At 45.8% G+C, this 22,240-nt stretch overlaps 1 protein-coding gene and 1 long non-coding RNA gene across 6 annotated transcripts in view; one reads left to right on the top strand and one right to left on the bottom strand.

The window, feature by feature from the left end:
- The window catches only part of TRABD2A (TraB domain containing 2A), a 92,542-nt gene extending 75,025 nt beyond the window's left edge, over positions 1–17,517 (top strand). For 2 of the 5 annotated variants that reach the window (XM_021381109.1, XM_021381108.1), the window contains 2 exons: positions 2,196–2,450; positions 8,478–9,662. In XM_021381109.1, the coding sequence (XP_021236784.1) occupies positions 2,196–2,450; positions 8,478–8,658 (436 nt within the window). In that variant the 3' untranslated portion in view covers positions 8,659–9,662. The other 3 variants (XR_002433484.1, XR_002433485.1, XM_021381110.1) reach the window with 3 other exon arrangements.
- LOC110389981 lies at positions 17,652–19,285 on the bottom strand. The gene is made up of 2 exons (XR_002433486.1): positions 18,193–19,285; positions 17,652–18,077 (listed from the first exon to the last, which is right to left on the bottom strand). It is a non-coding gene; the product is annotated as an uncharacterized LOC110389981 (long non-coding RNA).

Here is a 22,240-nt window from a genome sequence, read left to right as displayed (position 1 = left end):
CCCACCACCTCTCTGGGCAACCTGTGCCAGTGCCTCACCACCCTTACCATAAAAATCTTATTTCTTATATCCAACCTAAAACTCTCCTCTTTCAGTTTGAATCCATCTTCCTATGTCCTTTCACAGTAGATCCCGCTGAAGAGTCTGTCCTCTTCCTTCTTATAGACTTCCTTTAGATATCCTAGAAGGCCATTCTCAGCTCTTCCCAGAGACTTCTCTTCTCCAGGCTGAACAGCCCCAGATCTCTCAGCCTGTCCTCATAGGAGAGGTATTCCATCCCTTGGATAATTTTTGTGGCCATCCTCTGGACACGCTCCAACAGGTCCATGTCTCTCCTGAACTGAGGACTCCGCATCTGGACATAGTATTGCAGGTGAGGTCTCACCAGCACAGAGCAGAGGGGCAGGATCACCTCCCTCGCCCTGCTGGCCACGCTTCTTTGTATGCAGCCCATGATACAGCTTGCTTTCTGGGCTGCGAAGGCACATTGCTGGCTCTTGTCCAGCTTGCTTCCACCAGTACCCTCAGGTCCTTCTCAGCAGGGCAGTGCTCCATACTTACATCCCCCAGCATGTACTGATAGTGGGGGTTGCCATGACCTAGGTACAGAAGTTACGCTTGGATTTGTTGAACCTCATGAAGTTCTGCTGGGCTCAGTGCTTGAGCCTGTCTGGGTCTCTCTGGATGGCATCTCGTCCCTTAAGTGTGTCAACTGCACCACACAGCCTAATGTCATCCACAAACTTGCTGAGGGCGCACTCGATCCCACTGTTGATGTCTCTGATGAAAATGCTGAAGAGCACTGATCCCAGTACTGACCTCTGAGGGACAGCACTTGTCTCTAATCTCCATCCAGACCTTGAGACATTGACCACCACTCTCTGGGTGTGATATTGTAACGACGTCCTCAGGCATCAAACAGTGCACCTGTCAAATCCATATCTTTCCAATTTGGAGAGAAGGATATTATGGGGACCATGTCAAAGGCCTTGAAGTTATCAGGGACTGTGCCAAAGGCTTCTCAGACTTGGCATGTGTGAGAACTGGTGTACACATATAGTCTGACTGCAGCATGTTTGAACTTTCAGATAATGCTACCAGCCTAAACCAGACATTTTTAAATCTGGGACCTGTGCAACTTGAAAGCTAAAGGCCTGACTCCTAACTCCTACTCCCTCACTGTTAGCTATAAGCGCATGCAAAGCTCATGTCTGCATTGTAGTAGTGCTGTAATTACTCAGCCTCTTACCATACCACCCCACCACACATATGGACCTCCATACTTGTCTTAAACAATCCTTAGAAGCAACCAGTTCACGTTCATCGATAAGCTTATCTGAATGGCAGGACAACATTATCTTCTTTTGCAGAGAAGCATGGAGACAATACATGTTTACACTAGAAGTAAGTACAACAGTAGTGAGTTTATTCCTGGTTTCATAGGTCTCAGAAATGCCCCCAATCAATATTTTATAAATACATAGTATTTATACGTAGTATTCACTACTTTGTACCACCCGGCTTCATGAAAGAGAAAATGCTATGATAGCGGCCTTGATGCTGCTATCACTAGTCTACTCGCAGTTGGTTGCAGACTAAGTGGTCCAAAAAATTGCTTAATGGTATATTGATCAATTTCCTTCTAAGATAATCATTTTCAAGATGCATTTCTGCAAACAAGACCATAGTCTGTGGACTAGCTCGTGGCTTGCCTTCTCTTCCAGTGAGAGTCGTTGATTGAGGACTGGGTCTTGGTGTGCCTTAGTTGTCCCATCCCTGCCCTTCATCCCCATCAGGACAGGAACTGCTGGAAGGAACCAACTGGACTGTGTTCTGCTGGAAGTCAGATTAGAGGAGTATGGTTTGATGTCCTCTGACTTTGAAAATGATTCCTCTTTTGTCTCTTCGTAGATATGCAAAGTTATTCCCAACTGCTTTTATGCCCCAAGCTAGACTGCATCTTCTTTTTTGACCCAGATTACCTCTTTTCCAAAGTTTTTTTTTTTCATTAAAGACAAATGTTTTGATCAGAATATTTACTTCAGGAAAAGGAGATAGAGATACAAGGCAGAAAAGTAACCATACTTTTATATCTGGAAGACACATTTGTTTCGTATGTGCCTTGATGATATCTGTACCAAGATTCTGCCTCAAAGCCCTTTCAAACATTATCCATGTTCCCTCCTTTCTTTCAGCGGAAAACTCCCCAAAACCTTGTTAGCCTTTTCATCATCCTCACCAGCACATCGCCCCTATGTAGTATCCCAGGAGCTCCCAGTGCCATTGCATCCCCAGAAAGAGGAGGAGGAAGAGCTCTTACCTCACCTGCTGCTCCCTGATGGCATCGATGTGCTGGAGAAGGTAGAGAGAAAGTACAAAAAGAAGCAGCAGCAGCAGAAGAAGCAAAGTCTGCGACAGTTTAATGACCTATGGGTTCGCTTTGAAGAAAGGTAGCTAATGGCTGGGAAGGGAGGTGGGCTTGTCATGCAAATCAGATTTTGGCTTGGACTGATTAATGAAGTAGGCCAAGCTTCTGCAGAAGCTAGATATATGCTGAGGGTTGGAGCTGACCCACCTCACCATGATTCTTGCTGAGACAAGGCTGCTTGTGCTTTTAGTGATGAAACTCCTTCTTCCTGCAGGTTTGTGGAAAATCAGGCATAACATGAGTGGAAGCCTTGCCTAAAACATTTTGCATGTGAGCTCGAGGGATTGTAAGCACATGGTACTTTTCTTAATCACGGATGACTGGGTCCACTGGTAGATGTACTGCATAAAGTCTTGGATCTTTATCCAAGAGCAGCTGCATATGTGGAAACTCATATCTAGCGTATGTGCTCCTTGCATTTGGACAATATTTATGCAGTATTTCCAGTCTCTGTATTCTTCCAGTGCTAAAGAACATGAGAACCCTGAGGCATTACTGGAGATCTGGAAATGGGGATGACAGTCCAAAGCATGATTGAGTTAAGATGAAAAATGGAGAGTGTTGCAGGGAGAAGGTTCACATCCTCCCAGCAGTTTTCACCCAGAAGAGCTTTCTCACCTACAGGAATTATAGCAGCCTGAAAAAAAGCCTACTTCTCCCTCATGAGCTATACTTAGGTCTGTGGCTGAATGTGAAGCTTAATGTTTACTTTGTGTCAGTTAACACACAGGCCTGATTCTACCTCTTCTTATATCTTATGGGTTAAAGTCAGGGATCGGTCCAGTAAAGGAGGTCTAGTGGTTGGGGTCTGTTACAGGCCACCTGATCAGGGAGAGCCTGTTGACGAGGCCTTCTTGTTCCAGCTGCAGGAGGTGTTGCGTTCACGGGCTCTTGTCCTGATGGGGGATTTCAACCACACGGATATCTGCTGGGATAGCGGCAAGGCAGGCGGCAGACAGTCCAGCAGATTCCTGGAGTCTGTTGAGGATAACTTCCTTGTCCAGGTATTAGACGAACCGACCCGAGGTGAAGCCTTACTGGACCTGGTGCTCACCAACATGGAGGAGAGCATTAGAGGGGTTAAGATTGGAGGCAGCCTGGGCTGTAGTGATCATGCCCTGGTGGAGTTTGTGATCTGGAGGAATGCAGGCCTGGCAAAGAGTAAAATCAGGACCCTGAACTTCAGGAGAGCGAACTTCCGGCTGCTCAAGGAACTGCTGGGTGGGATCCCCTGGGAAACTGTCCTTAAGGGCGTAGGAACAGAGCAGAGCTGGCAGCTCTTTAAGGGCACCCTCCTGAGAGCGCAAGAGCTCTCTGTTCCCCAGCAAAAGAAATCGAGCAGAGGAGGCGGGCGACCGGCATGGCTGAGCAAGGACCTGCAGCTTAAACTGAGGGAAAAGAGAGAAATGTATGCGAAGTGGAAGCAGGGTTGTGTAGCCTGGGAGGAATGTAGGGCTGTTGTCCGCATGTGTAGAGATAGGATCAGGAAAGCCAAGGCACAGGTAGAGCTAAACTTGGCTAGGGATGTGAAAAATAACAAGAAGGGGTTCTACAGGTAGATAGGCAAGAGAAGACAAGTCAAGGAGAGTGTTCCCCCTCTGATAAGTGAGGATGGAGAATTGGCTTCCTCAAACATGGAAAAAGCTGAGGTACTCAATAAGTGCTTTGCCTCGGTCTTCACTGGTGGTCAGGCTCCCCGTGTCTGCCAGGACCCTAAACCTCAAGGTGTGGGTAAGAGGAGCGGATTCTGTCCCACTGTAACAGTGGAACAAGTTCGAGACCTCCTCATGAAACTGAATGTATGCAAGTCCATGGGGCCAGATGATATCCATCCTAGGGTTCTGAGAGAGACGGCTGAGGTGGTTGCCGAGCCGCTCTCCATCATATTTGAAAAATCATGGCTGTCCGGTGAAGTCCCTGGTGACTGGAGAAAGGGAAACATTGCTCCCAATTTTAAGAAAGGGAGAAAGGATGACCTGGAGAACTACAGGCCAGTGAGCCTCACCTCTGTGCCTGGGAAGATCATGGAGCAGATCCTCCTAGAAGACATGTTAAGGCACATACGTGACAAGGAGGTGATCCAAGACAGCCAGCATGGCTTCACCAAGGGCAGATCTTGCCTGACCAATCTGGTGGCCTTCTACGATGAAGTGACGGCATCTGTGGATGGGAGGAGGGCGATGGATGTCATCTACTTGGACTTCTCCAAACCCTTTGACAGGGTCCCTCATCACATCCTTCTCTCCAAATTGGAGAGGTATGGATTTGAAGGATGGACTGTTCGGTGGGTTAAGAACTCGTTGGCTGGTCGCAGCCAAAGGGTTGTGATAAATGGTTCTGTGTCAGGGTGGAGGCCGGTCACAAGTGGTGTCCCCCAAGGCTCTGTCCTGGGACCGGTGCTCTTCAATGTCTTTATCAGTGACATAGATGATGGAATCGAGTGCACCCTCAGCAAGTTTGCAGATGGCACCAAGCTGAGCGGTGCAGTCGATACACTGGAAGGAAGGGAAGCCATCCAGAGGGACCTGGACAGGCTGGACAAGTGGGCCCACGAGAACCTAATGAGGTTCAACAAGGCCAAGTGCAGGGTGCTGCACTTGGGCCAGGGAAATCCCAGGTATTTATACAACCTGGGGGAAGATGTCCTTGAGAGCAGCCCTGCGGAGAGGGACTTGGGGGTCCTGGTGGACGAGAAGCTGGACATGAGCCAGCAGTGTGTGCTGGCAGCCTGGAAGGCTAACTATGTTCTGGGCTGCATTAAAAGAGGAGTGGTCAGCAGGGAGAGGGAGGTGGTTGTCCCCCTCTACTTGGCTCTTGTGAGGCCCCATCTGGAGTACTGTGTCCAGGCCTGGGGCCCCCAGCACAAGAAGGATGTGGAGCTCTTGGAAAGAGTTCAGAGGAGGGTGACCAAGATGATCAGAGGGCTGGAGCACCTCTCCTGTGAAGGAAGGTTGAGGGAACTGGGCTTGTTTAGCTTGGAGAAGAGAAGGCTCTGGGGACACCTCATTGTGGCCTTCCAATACTTGAAGGGAGCGTATAAACAGGAAGGGGATTGATTGTTTGTGAGGGTAGATAGCGATAGGACAAGGGGGAATGGTTTTAAGCTGAGACGGGAGATTTAGGTTAGATGTTAGGAGGAAGTTTTTCACTCAGAGGGTGGTGACGCACTGGAACAGGTTGCCCAGGGAGGTTGTGGATGCCCCGTCTCTGGAGGCATTCAAGGCCAGACTGGATGCGGCTCTGGGCGGCCTGGTCTAGTGGTTGGCAACCCTGCACTTGGCAGGGGGGTTGAGACTCGATAATCTTTGAGGTCCTTTTCAACCCAGGCCATTCTATGATTCTATGATCTCTGCCATGCTCAGGTTGAAAACATTTTATTTTTGTGGTGCTATAAATAAACAGGTCATGGTGATGGAGAAGAGACGCAGTTCTTAAACTGAAGTTTCTGCTTTCATTTTTTTCTCTCTCAAAAGCATATTTCTTCCTGGTCCCCAACATCCTGAGTATACCCCCTATGCTGTGCTTTATCATGCCTCTTTGGCCCAGCTGTACCACTGTTTTGAGTAACACATTTGCTGCAAACAGGTGCACCAGCTGCTGTTTTTTTTTTTTCTGTTCTAAGTATTCAGCCTTTGTCAAACTTTTTAGATCAAACTCTTTTCCCTCTTTTCTAGAGCGATTTTTACTCCTCCTTCCAGTCTAAGTGTACATAGTTAGGGGGTAAAGGGAGACAAATGCACATGGAGGTTTGCATGCCCACTGGCAGACATATTCACAGTCCAAGACTTGCCAATACAACAAGTCATTATATTGTTCACATCTGCTCTTGTGCTTTACTGTAACATTTAATTTCATAGAATCACAGAATCATTTGAGTTGGAAGGGACCCTTAAAGGCCGTCTGCTCCAACTCCCCTGCAATGAACAGGGACACCTACAGTTACGTCAGGTTGCTCAGAGCCCCACCCAGCCTGACCTTGAGTGTCTCCAGGGATGGGAGAGAGCCCAGGGACTACATTAATTTCTATTAATTTAGTTGATACCAGCTATTTGTGAATAGGTTTTTGGAGCTTCTGTTGACAATCTGTTTAGTTGCAACACCAACTAATGATTTAGAGTCCTTATCAGCCCAAGCTCTCACCCTAACTGCACACCAGCATCTTCTGTTTTTCATGTGCAGCTATTCTTGTGAAGCTCAGGAGCATCAGTGGGTGCCCTGAAATAAGCATCAGTGCCTTCAGGAGATAGAATATGGAAGGATGTGTTATTGTGACTGAATTGGAGATGTTTCAGGGAAGCATACCGGATTGCAAGTACTACACGACAGTAGTGAAGTAGAAGCACAGCTAATGATGACAGCTTAGGAAACTATGACATAAGTATGGGAGCAGAAAACACCTCCTTTCCTTTTTGTTTGTAATCTTCCCTATCTTCCTCTACCAATTAAGTCATCCTTTGAGCTGGAAACCTGCTCAGGTGCCAGGCCCTTGCTGCATCTGGGGGCCCATGCGGCCCTGTGCTGAGCAGACAGCCCCACCTGGTGGCACTCCGGGGACCCCTGGCTCCTGCTAGCACAAACTCCCTGGGTGCCTTGTCACGGGAGTGCTCCCAGGTCCCTGATGCATGAGCCTGCACCATTTATAACTTCACACCTCTCAGCGTGAAAATGTGAAAGATGCAGCTTGAGTGACCTCATGCAGTTGTGCGGTGGATTTGGCTGAATTGCTTTGGTTCATGCTCCTGTATGTATGTATCGGCTGACAGCTGTACTTCTTTGCTGTGCTGTGTGCTGGCTTCTCTGTTCAGACCTCCTGCGGGGATGTTTGCACAGAGAAAGTTTTTTAAGAGGATGCTAATTGCCTTCCATTTCCCAAAGCATTCCTGCTTTATGCAATTGGCCAAAAGAAGGCAAGAATGGAGTGCAACTGTTAGGGACTGGGTGCAGGAAATATGACTCTGCTGTTGTGTTTGGCAGGTAAACTTGCTTTTAACTTTATCAGAATTTGTCCTCCATTTTCACACAGCGCCGTCATGCCTTGGAGTGCACATCAGCCTTATAGCTGTGGTGTCACTCATGGCTTTAATCCATTGTCTAAAGAGAAAAACTCTTTGTATAGATACTCCTGTGTCTCTTCTGAGCCTCAGCCTGCACTGCAACACTGCAGGAGCTCACTCAGCTCTGGGCAGTTGGTGTGAGCAGCCCACAGAGTGAAAGTCCTCTCCTGCACCATGTGCTGCCATAATGGGAGCGTAATATTCTGTAGGCTCTCACCCAGTTCATGCTCATCACTAGCTCAGGGTCCTCAGTACTACCAGAGATACTTTGGGACACCATGATCTTTTCCCTGTGACATTTCTGTATTTAGGAAGTGTTTCTGGCAGGGTCTCTTTCTCTTCTTAGAGAATGTCATTTAAATCCTTTGTAATTCCTGACTTGTGGAAAGTAACATGCAGCATAGGATTGAGTCTAGTCCAGACTAAGGTGCACATAGAGAAGTATGGCAGGGGAAGATGGATTCAGCTGAAAGCAGGTTCCTCACTCTTGTAGAGCTGAACTGAGCAATTCTGCTGCAGCGATGCTCCTCTGCAGCACAGGTGGTTTTGTTCTTATTTTCTACCTAGCTGAAAGGCAAGCTGGAGGGTATTAGGAAAGCTGTCACCTTGCCCACCTGCCTGCCTGCGTGGGACCAGAGATCAGGCTGCCTGGTTAAGTCTGAGCACTGGCAGTGCTTCAGTGCAGTCCCCACCCTCCTCAGCTTATTCCATGTTCTCCCTCAAAACTGATTCACACTTAGTTGGGCTAGGGCTTCTGTGCACATCAGCTGACATGGGAGCTGCCCACACCCTTGAAGAAGGGGAGAGACAAGTTTCTGCCATTAGGAGGCACAATACTTTGATGAGCATGGGGCCAGTACGAGAGACCATGCCCAGCGTCTTCGGTGCCCAGAAGATGGGTGGTGGGGCACAGAGGCCAGCAGTGTCCTGCTGTGTGGGCTTCAGCGAGTTCTGGGCAAAGTCTGGACTGACTTTCTTCTCCACTTGCCTTGCAGTGCCACTGACCCTCCTCCCCGGATCCGCATCATCAATGGCTACATCACCGTGGAACCCCAGCCCCGGGGCCATGGATGGTTCAGTCCTGCTTGCACAGACGCCAGCGGCTCTCACCAGCTCTCCCACTCCCTCCTGCTCTCACTACTGACTTTGGCTATGCATATGATTAGGCTGCACTGAGATGTAAGGGGAGCCAAGTGGCAGGGCTCTCTCCTTAAAAAGCAAAAAAGAGACTTTAAAAAAAAAATGGAAGACTTTGTGATTGGGACACCTATTCTGTGGGGTGTTCTCAGACTGCCTCCTTTTCCTGAACCTGGATCATTAACACTATTAACTGGTTTGACCTGCCCAATACAGGAGAAGATATTTTAATGAAAGTGTTATTTATCCTTCTCTTGCAGAAGAGTGACTTCATGTTATCCCATAATGCTTTGGGGAAATGTATAATGTTGCTATAACATAGCTGTTGTTTAGCTATATGAGCCCAACTGAGTTACACTTTTTGCACCTTCAGTGCCTTGTGTGAAGATTTACACACCACTAGCTTGTTTATTAGAGGAGAGTATTTTGGTCATAAGAACACAGCTGGGAGAAGGAGGTTGGTATATTTTATGTCTCTTCTGGTAATGCTTTTAATTCTTTTTAATTCTTGCTTATTATGGCTACAGAGTATATATAAAGGTTCACAACAACACCTTCTACCATAGAATAAAACAGTAAAGACTTGCGAACAGAATGTTTCTGCTGTGTAATGCTGTTGTAAGATGGATACAACTTAACCTCCAATGTCCAGACAAGTCTCTTAAACACTAATGTATGTTTAAGGAAAAAATAATTGCTGGGTTTTTGCAGCTTCTGTTTACTCATGGTTTTTATATTTGCTTCCAAAATAAGAAATTTTCAATAGGTGATTTTGCAACACTGGAATCAGGTTTCCCCTCTTTATCTAAATCAAGAATATACTGTTATTTAATTGTTGGATTCATTTTGTGGGGCGGAGGGGAGGGGGAATCCTTTTTAATACTTGTGCAACGTTAGATTCTGCTCCAGGAAATGTTTGCCAATTTTCTACTGATTATCAGTGTTCCCAAATTGTTCTAGGTCATCTGCTGTCTACTTAGAATGATCATACTATTGACTCATGGTTCTAGAGACATTGGAAGTGGTGATGCATGGTTTTCTGTCTCTGTACAGGGCCGCCTCTTGTGACCATGCTTACTCATCTTATGAGAAACATGTCCTCCCTCATCTTAGAAGGGCTTCATAGCACAGGAAGGTCTCATGAGATTTTTTGCCTCACCTGTGGGAGGACTTACAGCACATTCAGGACTTGGTGCCTTGCATACACAGCAGATACCTGCCCCTGTGAGACGTCAAAGGATATGATTTCTTCAGACTTCTTTTCCTATGCAGATGCTTCACTACTTTTCATTGCTTGTAAAAAACACCCCTTTTTCACATCCTTCTGCTGCACACTTCTGCTTTCCTCCAGGAGGAAGAATGTTTCCAGGTGTGCTAACAGACTTTTCATCCCAAGATCTCAAATTCTAGTCCACTTCCAGGAGGACTGTATCTAAACAAAGCCTCATTTTGGTGAGGAAAACAAAGAAAGCAGAGGCTGAATATTGCTGGGAAATAAGTTTTTATGCACAGAAGACAGCACCAATTAGTTGTATATTCCTTATCGAAAGACCTCAGCATCTCAGAGACATTCTGTTTTCCATGGGATGACATAGCAGCCAGGTTGGTGATGTACTCTTCCCTGTCTCCCTCTCTGACTGGTCTTCCGCTGGTGTAAACTCTCACAGACTTGGTGCATCTGGCCTTATTTTCCATGGGCTCAGTGTGATCTCTGAACAGATCAGACCACAAGTGGGATCGCTTCGTTGCAACCATGCACTGCAAGCCTGACAAGCTGAGCAAATGCTTGTGTATTTACCAGTGCATCTGAGGCAGACATGAAAAGCGTTACATCAGAGTGTGTTCTGCTACCTGCTATCCCATGCTTTGGCATTGTTTGTCCTCCCTCTGTCCTCTCTCAGATGTGACACAGGCTCATTGTGCTCTGCAAACATTGGAATAAGGGGTTGGAGAGCTTTCATGCTCTTTCTCCATTACCAGACAAAGGCTGCTCTTCATAAAATAGTCACAGACTGGCAGTTCCCTTTGCTCCCTCTTCCACAGTTGTTCCCAAGCTACACTTCTGTGCTGAGAGGAACAGCCACCTTCATTTTCTTAGACTGGCATGAGAGACGAGTAACTATAAGACACTCATGAACAACACAGAATGGAACTTGTACTATGGATGGCTCCGTTTTTTGGTGGTGTCACTCGTTTGTAGATTGTTTCCAAGTGCCTGTCAGGAAAATGGAGATGAACTGTGGCAGATCGCGTGCTTACAAAGGCTGTGTCCTAAGAGTCTTCCAACCCAATTTCATTCAAGGTATTCTTGAGAGTTACTTGGGCTTGGCTTGAAACTTGTGGACTAGCCTAGTGGTTTGTACCCTTCATGTCTTCGTCCATACCAATCATTGCTGTGGAACAATAAAATCTTGAAACCATGGCTGGCATGGAAAGCAGAGCTTTATTCTTAATGCATATGCTACTCAGCTGTTGAGAGTGGCCTCTGTGGAGTGCCAGGTGTTGCTCCAGTTTCTCTCCAGTTCCAAAACAAGAGATGTTTGCTTGAAGCTGGAGCAGTGCAAAGTTCCTAGAGCCTGCTAAAGTACCACGCTTCTCTGGGCCATGGAGCATGAGAAAAGCAAGCATTCCATGTGCCCCCAGAAGGCTGCACTGTCTCTCCAACTGTCCCTCCCATTAAATGATGTACGAGGGCTGCTCCAAAAGTAATGCCTCCTATTTTATCGTATTGGTCCACAATGTCAGAGGCAGATGTTGATGGTATGGGAGCAAAGGTTGAACCTTTCTGCCAATATCCCATTACATTTTGTTGCCATGTGACAGATGGCAGCAGAGGGACAGTCTGACAGAATGGGGTCTCACATGGAAGTATGGATGAAGCAAAGATGTGTCACTGAGTTCCTCCATGCAGAAAAAATGGCACCCATGACATTGAACATTTATGGAGACCAATCAGTGGGTGTGAGCACAGTGGGGTGGTGGGTGATGTGTTTCAGCAGTGGTGACAGCAACAGTGACTCACCTCTGCTGGTTCAGATGTTTATGTGCACGGCATGCAGGCTCTCGTTCATCACTGGTGAAAATTCACAGATAATGGTGGTGACTGTGTTGAGAAATAGTGGTTTGCAGCGGAGAATGCACTCTGTCAAACAGTGTTATTGTGCTCTTTGTTCTGTTTTCCGTGGAAATAAATAGGAGGCATTACTTTCAGAGCGACCTATGTAGCTTTGGTTGCCTTGCAGTCTCTCCCAAGGTCTATCAGGGTTATGATGAATAGCAGACTTGACTCAGAAATAACTGTGGATCTGCAGGTGCATCCTTCTTGTCACGATATTATCTAAGGGTCTGCGTCCGTGACAAGGGGGACAGGCCCGAAAGACAAAAAAAAACGAGAAAAGAGGAAGGAAAAAAAAATTGCCGGCGAGTAGGGGCCGGCCCCCCGGGCGGTCCCGCGGCTAAAGCGGCAGAGAAGCCGCGGAGCCGCAACCTGGGAAAACAAAGGGAAGAGGGGAAAGTAGGCGGATCTAACACAAAAACAGCGGCACCAATCTGAGGAGGAACAACTAATTTTACTAAATATATCAAAATGAGGCTAGTAGAATTATAATAAAGGGTTTACAGGCTGAAAATCTTACACAGTAAACTGCAGGAGGACCATGTGCTTTCTCCGCCGGGCAGGAAGGAACAGAGCCCGCGTATCCCACGCGGCTTCACCCCCTCCCCTCCAACGCAAAGACCCCTGGGGCGTGCACCTCCTCCCCTCCCCCTCAGAGGGCCACACCAAAAAAGGTAGTTTGCAGTAACCAGGGAATTAACTCTTTAACTGCCCGTACCTTACATGATGTAATGATGTGGAATACCGACAACAAAAATCACAAAACCATAACACTTCTTTAGCAGAGGAGGTGAAACTTGCCTCCTCAACTACATGCCTCCCTGTTTTCTAAGTGGTATAACAAAGCATGCTTTGCTATGTCTGAACATCATTTTCCATTCTCCTTCCTTTGTACTTACTAATTAGCCGGTGCACTCTGCTGTTTTCCACCTTACTGAAGCTGTTTTCATAAAACATCTCTCCAGTGTTCTGTGTGAACTGATCTCATTTGAGGTGAGTGGGACTTCTCATGGCCAAGATTTCTTGGCTGGGAGGCTGGTATCTGCAAAGTTATTAACAGAACGTAAAAACTCACTCTGTTCAAAATATACTGGATTGATAATAAATTTCCCTCTGGATTAAATTGCAACCTTGGTAAATAGAGAACTTCTCTTTGTTTTGGCAGTTGCTGTGCTCCTATAACCATCACTGATGTTCAGCAATGTATTGTGATTTCCTGTTAATATTTGTTGCTTGACTAAGCTTCACTAATGGACTCCTGTGCCATGACAGGTATGCTGTTCAATTACTGCAAGACTTCACATTTATGTGAAGCTAGGAGAAAAAGGAAGACAAACATCCTCTTTGGGAAAAGGGCTTAAATTCCTGCGTTTCCCAAGATGGTTAGGGTTTGCGCCTTATCTTTACTTGCTGATGAAATGGACCAGGTGTTAGACATTATTCGTTCTGAATTTGGTTCACCTTCCAGCAACTACTTTCTGTAATTTCACAGCTTCTCCTTTCTGCTGCCTGTGGCTTATAACACACTGAAGCTTTATTTTTTGGTTTGTATTTGGTTAGCAGCTGGGACCTCTTATGAAGCATGGTGGGAGGCATGGCTTCATTCAACTTAATGTGCTTTTCTCTGACGCAGATTTCTCTGAGCTCTGAATGCCCCTTTCTGAGCTGGGGATCCAGTCCTAGTTTGCTTTCATACCTTTTCAGAGTAAGATTTGAAAAATAAAGTTACTGAAAGAAATCATTGTTCTTTAGATAGGCCTAGAAATATCATACACATGGCTTCTAGGTGACGATAACTGTGTGAAAGGAGATGCAAGAGCTGTGCAGATCGTTTCACTCTGACCCTGATGTTCCTTAAAGATCTTGCACGGTTTTGTTATTTTAGAGGTGCAGTAGTGGAAAAGAACACATATTAATGCAAACAAACAAAATCGACCCCATCTTGCTCGGTGATTCTTTTTTTGCTGAATTTGTCCAAAGGGTTTAATTTTTTTTTCTGTTTTTAACCTTTAGCAAAAACTTCCAAAACAGACTGGGGGAAAAAGTGCAGGTGTAACAGAAGGTGGATAAATAAATAGAAGTGAAGAAATCTAAGCAATTTATTTCTTTTTTCTTCTCTCTCTCTGTGCTCCTTTTTTTTTTTTTTTCCCTCTGCAACAGAGCTTCAGGGGAAGATACAGTGCTCCTCAGTAGAGAAAAAAGAACATAATACTGTGACACTTCAAGAGGAGAAATTTGTCTTCAGACACTCGAGTAGTCTGATGATTGTTCTGTGCCTTGTAGAGCTTAAGCTGCAATTACTCCATAAATAAGATAAGTGGTATATTTCAGTGGGTTGCGATGGCCCTTTTTAATCAGCTGTTTGAAACACTGTGACACAGTCAGCCTGTGGAAGTCATCCTGAAATCTCTTGGAAAACCAAGCAATGAACTTTGGAAGACAGATTTTTCTAGTGGCTTGTTCTCTAGAAAATTTGGATAAAGCATGTCATGTACCCTTGCCTGGCATTATCACAATGAAATACCTAAGGCCGGAAGGCCACCTTCCTGCAGCTGTTTCTGTTCTGTGTATTGGATAGTCATTGGCTCCGTCATGTAAACATTCATGAGACATGCTCAAGCTTATCAGGGTCTCTGAAAAGATACACACAGTACTGTAAATCAGCCCTCTGAATGACTGAAACCTCACATAATCACAGTAACTAGCATTCAAGGCTAGCATGCATGACGAGGTGTACATCACATTGTCCAAGATGATACATCTCAGTACGGCACAGTGGTATGCATGGACACAGACTGAAGGCTGCTGGTGGAACCAGACTCCTCGAGGCCTAGAGCTGGTGCTACCTCTGTGGAATTGTGTGAGGTGGTGTAGATATAGAGAGACAAAGCAACTCTGGCCCCGTGATTAATAGGTAAATAGTGCTCTTAAGAAGGCTGTACCGAATGTGTCAGAAAACATGTAGATTATGTGTCTCCTTCTACTTTCTAGAAACCAAACCTTTGAGTACGTAAAGCCTGTCATTAATTTAGTGGGTATTGACTATGCTGCTTTATTTTCAGGCTGCACTGCAATGGATGTGCTGCTGCATGCAGTCACATACCATGTTACTCTTATGACGCACCAAGTACATGTGTAATATGTTTGAAAAACATCCCAGGAGATGAATTTTATACATCTGATTTAAACACTGTGTAAAGTATGAATTTGCCGACTTTCCCCAGTGTTCACTAGAAAGCAAGGCAACTTTCTCAGACATTCTGATGGTGTGTACCAGGTCTTGGCTCCATGTGGAAGATTAAGTGGTGTGGGGAGCTTTGTGCTGACCTTGTGTATCATACTGGGTAACTATCTGCATCTAGACCTCCAAGGGTATGAGCTTGTACCTCAGTGGATCAAACTGACCATAGTTTTTTAAAGAACTGGGGAAGAAATGCTATGAGAAAGAAAGATCTTGAGTAGCAGGCTCCTACCCTGACTTGAAAGGTGAGAAGATGTGCAACGATGTTACATATACATATCCATCCATCCGTCTGTCCATCCATCCATACCTGATACAGTAGTTCCACATCTGGAATTTAGCAGGCCACATAAACCAGTTTCTCTTGGGGCTTTGACATTTTTAAGCACTGTGCTACTGTGTAAACTGCCCACCTGCTCTGAGGAATTTTCATCAATATGTAAATAACTCATATGCAGGCTACTGCAAGAGACGCATGCACACAGGCTGCTTTCCCCACAGTAGCCTGAATGCTGCAGTGTTAGCCTCTTAAATACTATCCAGCAGTTCGTGTTTCTTTTTTACAGTGTTGTATACTTTCTCTGTAGCTTACATGGCTCATTGGCACAGATGTGCTGTTTATGACATAGGAATATGTTTGTGGTTATACAGCTTTGCAGGGAACTTTGTTTACCAGAAGATGTCTGGGCACCCACCTGTGAAACCTACTGTAGGCAATCTGACTTAGCAGCGGGGGTGGACTGGATGATGTCTAGAGGTTCCTTCCAACCCCTGCAATTCTGTGATTCTGTGAAGAATTTTTTCACTGTAAGGATGGTGAAGCACTGGCACAGGTTGCCCAGAGAGGTGGTGGATGCCCAGTCTTGAGAGAATGGGGAGGTTAGAGAAAGAAAGAGAGATACTTAAGTTTTCAGTTGTGGAAAGAATGGCAGGAGCAAAAAGAAGGACCCAGAAAAGACGGCTAAGGTGATGAGTTGTAGATGGTGTCAGTCAGGTAATGAAGGAAGAAACAAAGGTAAATTGAAGGGGAAAAAAGGGGAAAAAATGCTGCAGATTTGGTAGCTGTATTGGCTCAGGTGCGGGCTTTCTCTCAGAGTGGAGAGGTTTGGGATGTTCTCCATGGATGAGCAGGAGAGAATGCAAAATAATAAGACAGTTAAAACTCTTAGTTCATGCGGGGGCAATGCGTTGCATGTGAGGTGGTTGGAAGGAGCTGTGAACAAGTTTTCTGCTGGTGATAGGTGCTGCAGGAGGACGAGGGGGTAGACCTTTCTTTCAAACGATTAAGTGTGAAAATAGGAAATGGAATGTTGTTTTTAGTGTTTTGTGTCACTATTATGTTATTCTATGGTAGGTGGTGCACCTTTGTTGGAAGGGGATTTTTTGAGAGATCTCCTTTAGGATGTGTGTTTAAACTTCAGAAAAAGGGACAATGGGGGAGGAGTCAGGGGACCCTCCCGCTGGGGAGTCCACGTATCCATACAGCACCTGCTGCACAGGACATTCTCTAAACAGAACGACAGAAAGATGTGATTTTTATGTTGGCAATTATTATTTCGCGTAAAGGCAAGAGCAAAGTCCAGGGCACAAGATAAACCATACTCAGTCTTTAAAGCTTCTATTGCTGAAACAAATTCCATCGTGCTAAAAACAAGAAACAAAACTGTGTCTCTGCCTTTGGTAATGCAGTATGGAAGAACAAATCACAGAAGGCTGATGACAGCATGTGGCAATTGAGGCATGGACTCCGTTGCTAGTGCAGGACGAAGACTTTTACTGTACATGCTCACAACCTTTTATACCCACGCAACAACCTTCGCCTTATGAATCGTGGCTCTAAGGCACGATATAATACATACCAACAAGCATGCAAAAACTAAAAGACACATTAATCTGAGAGTTCCATGGGCTAGTAGTAGGAACTGTGTGGCTGGCTGTTCACTGTTTGTGAACCAGCTCACGCAAGTGGTGCAGCTTTTCACTATGCTGCACCTCAGTGGCCCCTATGATGAACAAAATAAAGACAACAGTTGTTTTCTTTTTAATAAAGAAATGTTTATGCAAGCTTTGTGCATTCGGACCAGACATATTTTTACACAGAGAAATGGAGAAGGGCTTTTTTTCTGTTTTTTCCTCATTTTCCTCAACTCCCAATCTCTCTCCTTTTTTCTTTACACAAGAAGTAAAGAGAGTAAAAAATTTCCTGAGGTAGTTGTCACATTGCTTGACGCTGAGAGATTGGCTGCAGTGTAATTGTACCAAGTGGATCCACCGTCCAGTTACCTCCATCTAATTCCATGCGTTACTCAAATTGGCTAGTTCTATGCAGATAACGCATCGGGGACCATTAACCAGGCCCTAAGCCCTAAGAGTCTTTGGATTGGTCCAAAGCCGCAACATATAATTGTACTTGAGCCGCTGTGGTGGAGTAATTACCTTCCCCAAGCAAGGCTTCTGTACCAATGACTTGTAACAGGTCCCCATTCAGTATACACAGATTCTCTATCACCTTTTGTTGTGCAGATTCTCTCCAAAACCCATCCAGATCATATATTGATTACTTGTCAAAATCAATTGTGCCAGGGTCTTGCAATCACAAGTACAAAGAATGTAACTTTTCAAAACAGAGCTCAACAGATTACTGGTACAGGGGGAGCAGATCACGACTTCAAAAACCGCTTTCTGGAGCTCTTTTATTATTTGAAAGCTTATACCCTCCCATTTGGGGAACCTATTAGGTTTGTAAATCACAGGACAGGCAAGAGCTGAATGCAATCTGTGAACCATGTCAAAGTCCCCCTCACGTTCTGCCTCTTTGTGGATTGCACACCAAATGTCATGTGGGTCGGCGAGGTACAAGTCTGGTTACTTCTTCGGACCCACTGGTCCGGGGCCTAAAGGGTAGCTGTCCGTGTCATAAAAGACTTTTGTAGAGGCCCCCACCAAAGGAGAAGCGGTGGACGCATCATCCATGGTGTCCAGGCAAATGGGGCAGCGACAATCCAGCTCGGTGGCCATGCTCTCCAGCTGCTGTGGTGGGCAGGAGAGCGCAGGGGATGAGGGGCTGCTCCTCACACCGCTGCTGCAGCAGCAGGGGTCACGCTGGAAAAGGAAGAGAGGTGACGGTCACTTGCTGACCCTGGCAGGGGAGGAACAAGTGCCCGGGTCCCTCAGGAAGGAGACCCTCCCAGCTGCCCAGGGTGAGGTGTGCCCTTACCGGTTCCCTTTGCTGCCGCGTTCTCCTTGGATGCCCCGGCTGCCTGAGCCAGGCAGGGCGGGGAAGAAACTCCAGTGGCTCTGGGGACGAGCACTGAGAGCGGCTGTCAGCAGCTCCCAGAGCACGAGACCAGCACCAAGGCTATCCTTGCTGCTCACTCCAGACCTCACAGACACGCTTGGCAGGAGTGCAGGCGCAAGCCAGAGTGAGACTCCGGGCCTGGCTACAAGCAGTGAGGGCCAAGAGGTCACAATCCACTGCTGTGTATGTCACTATCCCTCACGCAGGGACATCGTTGTCAGGGACGTCACAGTGGGCACTGTCACCTGCAGCACTTCAACCCTAGCAGTGCTATCCAGGTTTTCCTCCGTGCCTCTGTCTGTTCCATTCCCTACATCATGTACAGTCACTTTAGCATTTTATAGCAGTGTCCAAGGCTCTGTCTGAGTGTTCTCAGGGCCCTTCTTCTTCATAAGCAGCACACCCATTATTGTAATGACCATGCTGAAGTATGTATATCGTTTCCTGTCATCTCCTCATTCCTTGCTTTCAACAATGAGCTCACTATGCCAGCCCTGCTTATGTTCTTCATCAAGCCATCCATCCACTCTTCAGCAGTATTCCACAGGGCTCTCTCTGACAGGATTTAATTTACCAGCATTTTTCTGTCTTCTTGGATTGTGTCCATCACTATATACTTACGTGAAAGAAACTCAACATGCCTCCGACTAGACTTTCTAGAATTTGCAGGTTTAATGATGGAAGGGCTCTTGGTATTCATTTTAGCTACTCTAGCATGGCATTGCTAACACCAATGCAAAACCTGTTCGTATGAAATAGATAATTTTTAAGTTCATCCAGTTCCTTTAACCTGCTCTCCCACGGCTCCGGATTATTTATTACTGTATCTATGGAAAATTACTAGTAGTTCTTTCTCAACAGAGAACTTGCTGCTAGCAGCATTTAGGCATTGGAATAAAGCAAGTAAATATATGTCATGCGTTTGATGGTAATGTCTGTTTGATCCCTGGGATACCATTTGGAGATACGGTAAGAGGAACAGGTTTTCACACAAACATTTTTACAGTCATTGATTGTGCGTGTTTCAAATGTTTAAGCATACATAAAGATGCCGGAATCTGCAGTATTCATCAGCTAACACTAGATGTGGCTCACGTGCTTCAGAAACTAGTAAGTGTCATGAAAAATGTAGCAAAGCTCCCTTTAGGCTTTAGAACAGATAACCCATGCATTAGTTAGTGCTGTCTTATTCCAGAATTATTCCATTCAGCAGTAAATATATATATATGCCTCATTTTATTTGGTGAATATTTCTTCTTATTTTTCTGATTCAGTTCAGGTTAGTCCTATCTGAGTTGTGATTTGGAGGGAAATTCTTAATTGTTTTCTTAAAACATTCTCCTTGTAGAAAGCAGCTATAACCAGAACAGAAATACGTACACCTTTAGGTTAATACACTGAAGTTCATACTAAACCTACAAAACAGCATCACCATTTTCTAAATCAACTTTGTGCTATGTCTGTTGTTCTGTTTGTCACATTTTCCTCTCTGAGACAAGAAAATGGATGTGATTGAGGCACTGAAACAGGAATTTGGTGATTTTTTTCAGAGCCTTGCTTACACATCCATCTTTTGTCTGTTTTGGATAAGTCATTTTGCACAATTTGTGCCTTGCCTTCCCTTTTCTTAAGAAGGTTCTTCCTTCCCACCTGGGGATGTTACATTCTTGAATATATGTCTAAGTGCTTGAATGAAAAGGATAAAATAATGTGGGAGAAAAGTATACTTAAGGACTAAAACTGCTAAAGGCGTTATCTGTATTAAAGGTAGGAAGTCTCTTTCAGAATATTCAGCTTTCTAAAGTATTGTGAATTTGAGGGAAGATTAATGGCCAGATTGCAGTCCTGGCAGCTGATAACCTGGAATCCTGGCTAGACCACTTCTCTTCCTTACCACAGAATGTTGAGGTCACCTGGTGGAATCCTCTTGCTCAAACAGGGACACCTAAAGCTGGTTGCCCTGGACCATTTTCAGATGATGTTTAAATAGCTCCAAGGAGGAAGGCTCCACAGCCTTTCTGAGTGACTGGTTTCAGTGCTCAGTAACTGTCACAGTAAAAAGAGTAAGGGATACTTTGAAAGGCAGTCTTATCCAAGTCATATTTCAAGTTGCTTTTTTCATCACTGTTTGAAAGAAAATCACACGTGCTCTGAATTTCATCTTGACTCTAAGGATGCATCAGGCTGGCTGCAAACTCATCAACATACTTGAGGAGACCCCAGGCTCACTCCCATGACAGGAAGACACCTCCACTCCCAGCCTTCCTGCCTTTCTTGAGAATAAATCACTTCCCTTTTGATGTGCTGACAAAACGTGACAGCTGTCCTTCTCTGATTTTATTGCAGTTCTGGTTGTTTGTTGTACTGGGGAGCCTGCCTGCATGATAAAGCTATGCCTTCTGTCAGAGATGCTCACGGCCAGAATAGCTGGCAGTTAACAAGCAAAATCTTTGCAGCACATGTCTTCCTGCCCAATCCTGTCTTCTTGATCAGTATGCCTTCCCCATCTCCTTTCAGTTTCAGTGCTGTGGGGCCCAGAGGGCGACTGCCTTCCAGATGTGCTGGAGTCCAACATTTCTCTCCAACTCAAAGCAGAAGGCAAGGCAGCAGTATTTGGTAAAACTAGTGCCATCTTCAATGCCCTTTTGATAAGCTCACACTGGTTACATGCAAGTCTCTCAAGATGGAAGGAAGAGGCTAACACTTCTTTCAGCTTTCCAAAGCCTGAAAATATGTCTGTTATTGAAATAATACGTTCCCTAAGTAACATCTGTGAAGTTTCTCTGTCTTCAATTAATGAATCAATTTAAAATTTGTGGTAAACACTAGCATTCGGTTCCAGGCAAGATGTCTCCACAAGGAGGTTTTTATATGTGTTTTAACTCCTAGATCCTCAAACTTACACAGTCTCACCTGCCAAGGGAAGAGAGGCACTGTGAGCCAGGCCTGCTCCAGGACCACTCTGCTGTGCACAATCTATGTGCTCATCTGACACACAGACTGCACTCTGCGCACTTCAGTGGTGGCCAGCACTTGCTTCTTTTCTAGCCCTCACCAATAACCCCTTGTGTCCAGCACTGGTGGTGAAAGGCTTTGCCTCAATCCGAGAGGCCACTGCCGTTCCAGGAGACAGCAGAAGCCAACCGCCCTTTCATGCTTGTTGCCATTGGATAGTGAGTGGATCCTCAGCAAAGGCTGTCAGGAAGCACCAGATGCTGTCACTCGGCAATGAGCAGACTCACATAGGCCATGGCACCTGTTACTGCCATGCAATGGAGGCCATGTGGGCCTCCACCATGGGTGGTGCTCTTGATTTAAGAGACCCTACCAGTGCTGTCTCCACCTTCTCCGTTACAGGTCAGCAGGGAGGCTTTCCCTTCCAGACCAATAGCTTGACCCCGCCATAGGCAGCTGGGACACCCACACTGCCATTATGGGCATGATCACCGTGATTACCTAGGGTGCTTTCATCTCCTGTGCCTTGCATATGCCTCTGTAGGTTCTCCACCACCACAAGCAGCCCTTACAATGGTTTTTGGAGGCTACAGTTTTCTCTCTAAAGCATTAACTGCTGACTATTTGGAGTTGTCTTACACACAAAAGAAGGTCCATAACAAGCTAAAATGAATGACCTTGTTAAAGCAGAATCTGCAGAGATCTCTCCCAGGTCATTCTGTTTCCTTTGGATGCAGGTATTAGAGGCCTCTCTGTGGTCAGAATCATAGAACCACAGAATTGCAGGGGTTGGAAGTGACCTCGAGATCATGGAGTCCAACCCCCTGCTATAGTAGGTTCCCTGCAGTAGGTCAGACAGGAAAGCATCCAGACAGGTCTTGAATATCTCCAGACAAGGAGGCTCCACAGCCTCTCCAGGCAGCCTGTTCCACTGCTACCTCACCTCACCCTCCCAGCAACGAAGTTGATTTCCTTGTGTTCAGATGAAACTTGCTGTGTACCAGTTTCTGCC

The sequence above is a fragment of the Numida meleagris genome, chromosome Z (genome assembly GCF_002078875.1).
Source record: "Numida meleagris isolate 19003 breed g44 Domestic line chromosome Z, NumMel1.0, whole genome shotgun sequence".
Taxonomy (NCBI): Eukaryota; Metazoa; Chordata; class Aves; order Galliformes; family Numididae; genus Numida; species Numida meleagris.
The sequence above is the reverse complement of the archived record's forward strand: the minus strand, read 5'-3'. Positions and strand labels throughout refer to the sequence as shown.